Source organism: Chaetura pelagica, unplaced genomic scaffold (genome assembly GCF_000747805.2).
Source record: "Chaetura pelagica isolate M959 unplaced genomic scaffold, ChaPel_1.0 scaffold270, whole genome shotgun sequence".
NCBI lineage: Eukaryota > Metazoa > Chordata > Aves > Apodiformes > Apodidae > Chaetura > Chaetura pelagica.
The window spans coordinates 588,041-590,946 of record NW_009951925.1 but is presented as its reverse complement, the minus strand read 5'-3'; the positions used below and the strand labels follow the sequence as shown (position 1 = coordinate 590,946).

General features: G+C 62.1%; 2 protein-coding genes across 2 annotated transcripts in view; one reads left to right on the top strand and one right to left on the bottom strand.

Annotated features, from left to right (window-relative positions):
- Nucleotides 1-1,188, bottom strand: part of SHC1 (SHC (Src homology 2 domain containing) transforming protein 1) — a gene marked incomplete at its 3' end in the record, with an annotated part of 12,710 nt that extends 11,522 nt beyond the window's left edge. Inside the window, exon 1 of the mRNA XM_009996293.1 lies at nt 1,177-1,188. Within this exon, the coding sequence (XP_009994595.1) occupies nt 1,177-1,188 (12 nt within the window). The remainder of the gene's footprint in view (nt 1-1,176) is intronic.
- A 1,648-nt stretch (nt 1,189-2,836) lies between these two features.
- The window catches only part of FLAD1 (flavin adenine dinucleotide synthetase 1), a 5,516-nt gene continuing 5,446 nt past the window's right edge, over nt 2,837-2,906 (top strand). Inside the window, exon 1 of the mRNA XM_009996282.1 lies at nt 2,837-2,887. Within this exon, the coding sequence (XP_009994584.1) occupies nt 2,837-2,887 (51 nt within the window). The remainder of the gene's footprint in view (nt 2,888-2,906) is intronic.

Below are 2,906 nucleotides of genomic sequence, written 5' to 3'. Positions count from 1 at the left end.
CGGCTCAGGGGCCAGCCACAGCCCCCGGGGGCCTGGGGGAGCCCAGCTGGGCGGTGGCTGGCAGGCACTGGGCATTTGCCCATGAGGGCCCGCCACTGGCCAATGTGCCAGTGCCCTGACATAAGATCCATGAGGAGATTCCCCAAGACCCTGCCGGAAGGCGTTGCCCAGGGGTCTTTCATCCCCTTCCTACTACCCCAGGGCCTGGCTGTTGCCCATGTGAGTGACAGGGTCAGAAGCAGTTGTCCCCAACATGATCCAAGGGGCTGTTGTGCCCGCGGGCCTGCAGCCCCTGCTCAGCCAGGCCTCTGCTGCTGGAACACCAAGTAATTCCAGATTTTATCAGTCCTCCCATAGCCAGCCAGCCCACATCACCCCGCCAGCCTGATGACAAGACCAATCGCTGCTCCCAGCCGTCTGAGACCAGAAGTGCCACCATCACAGCTGCAGAGCCTGACCCAGTGGGCTCAGAACACGAGAGGGAACTGGAGAACAGAACAACAGCCCAGTCTAGACAGGCAGCACCAGAGTCCATCCTGCATCCCGTCCACTTGCAGGACAGGCTGGGGATGAGCTCCTGCTCCTGCAACCAAAACAACCATCCCTGAGGAGCTCCCTGGACACATCCTCGTGCCCTGGAAGCAAGAAGAGGCACCAGCTCCTCCACAGAGGGACATGGGCTACTTTTGAGTGCCTGGGGCTAGGACTTCACACACAGCCTAGGGCGAGGAAGAGGAGAGGAGAGGGGACGCCTGGGGCCCTGCTCCTGGGCCAGCACCCAACATCCTCCCAGGAAACATAAACTGGGAGCTGAGTCAGAGACACAGAACACGCCGGTGGTTTGGCAAGGACCGGCAGGCAGGAGCAGGCAGCCACGCGCCGGCCACTGTACGTATGTGCCTGGAGACCCCCTTGGTCCAACAGTGGAGCCACCCCCGAGCCTCCAGGGTAGGAAGGACGCAAAGGAAAACCACTCAAATCCAGCCAACAGCTGTTTTTTCCACCCAAACATCATGACAACATTGCAGGGGATCTACACGTGTGCCTGCGCTGCTCAGAAAAGGGGCCAGGAGACGGCAGTGAAGACCTGGGGAGGGGGCTGGGGCCCTGCCAGCAGGGAGAGAGGGGAGGCAGGATCTACCACCGAAGCCACCAGCCCTCCACCGAAGTCCTTACCACGTACTCCATCGGCGGCGGAGGGCAGGGCAGGCCCCGGGCAGGGAACAGAAGCGCACAGCCCCTCTCGTCTGGCACTGCCACCTGCGCTGCGGGGACAAACAGCAGTTAGCCAGTCCTGGCCCAGCCCACCCAGGCGGTGGCCCTGGCACCAAGAGGCAGACCCTGCTCCTCGTTGCTGACAGCAGGCAGATAGGACACACAGGGATAGAGGCAGGGAAGACTCCTGCTTCCCACCCAGGGGAGGACGGAGCTGGGATGCACCAGGGAAGGAGCACGAGGCCAAGCCTGGCTCTGCTCAAACCGAGCTGGCACCGGCAAACGGCGACGAGGGCCAAGAATTACTCCATGACCTGAGACAAGTGTCGGAGCCAACCCCTGCCCAGCCCCTAAACCAGCCACATGCAACAGGGGAGAGCAGAGACAGCCCAGGGGGGCAGAGCTGCCCCCCACTGCCATCCCCTCAGTTGGCACCTTGCTGAGAAAGAAGGTGCAGAGCCTCCAGGGCTGTGGTCTCCTCCTCCCCAGGGCAGCAGGGAAGAAGGAAATTGTGGAAGGAGACTTGGAGAGGAGAGCCAGGAGAGGCAGGAAGCTCTGTGAGGGGAAAACAAGGCAAGTGAAGCAGGAGCAGCTCTGGAGCCACTGCCCTTCCCACCCCCACCCAGCCAGCACAGTTGAGGCCGGGAAGGAACGTGATTTATTTCCTTGCAGCAAATCCTGCCCTTATCTGGGGCCTGCGGGAGCCCAGGCAGGCACTAACACAATTAGCTCGGAAGGCATCGAGATAAGGAGGGCCAACCCCTCCCACAGCATGATCTGCCCCAGGCAGGCCATGGCTGTACTGCCCTGGGTCACCCACTGGTGGTGACAAGGCCCCTTAGGCACTGGGAGCTGAGGTTGGAGGCAGGGAAGGAGGATCAGGACCCTGACCCAGGGCACACAGCCCTGCCAAGGCCTCCTCGGGACCCAAATATGTCCCCAGCCAGGATGGGACACTGCCCAGCACAGCTCCTAGGGAAAGGAGGAGCCCAGCCATGGTGCTCCCCCACGAAAGAGCAGCAGGCATTTTCTCAGATCCTGTTTGGATGGGAAGAGATAGCACCTCTGACCCGCCCGGGACAGGCTGGGATGTCCCCAGGGAACACTGCTGGGAGCTGCTCTTTGCCCCTGGCCTCCCATTGCCCCAACTGGGCAGGCAGGGCCAGGGGCAGGTTTCCTTGGAACCCACATCCATGGTCTCCAACTCCCCATCCCAGAGATTCAGCCAGAGACGCAAGGACAACCCATAACAGACGGACACATGGACACAAAACACTGCCAGGGAAAAGACAAACTCTGCAAGGGGGAATGTCTGCTCTGGGTTCCTGCCCCCCAGGCACAGGCAGGGCTGAAGGCAGGAGGGAACAGGCAGGCACCACGGAGGCCAAGGATCCCTCCGATCCCAGCCGGTGCCCCATCCCTGCGGGAGGTCAGACCAGTCTAGGGGCCGGGGGTTTGACCCAGTTTGTGAGAGGGTCCCTGGAAACGGCCTCCCTTCCGCGTACCGGTGCCGAGGACTCGGGACAGGGCAACGCAAGCCAAAGCGCAGGCAGCGGCCCTTGGCACACACAGCGACCGCCGCTGGGACCGACCCAGCGACACACGAGGACCGACCGGGGGGATGAATTCTGAGATTGAGAGGGCTTTCCTCATGAGGGACCAGCTCGTGGTTGTATACCAGTTGAATAGCC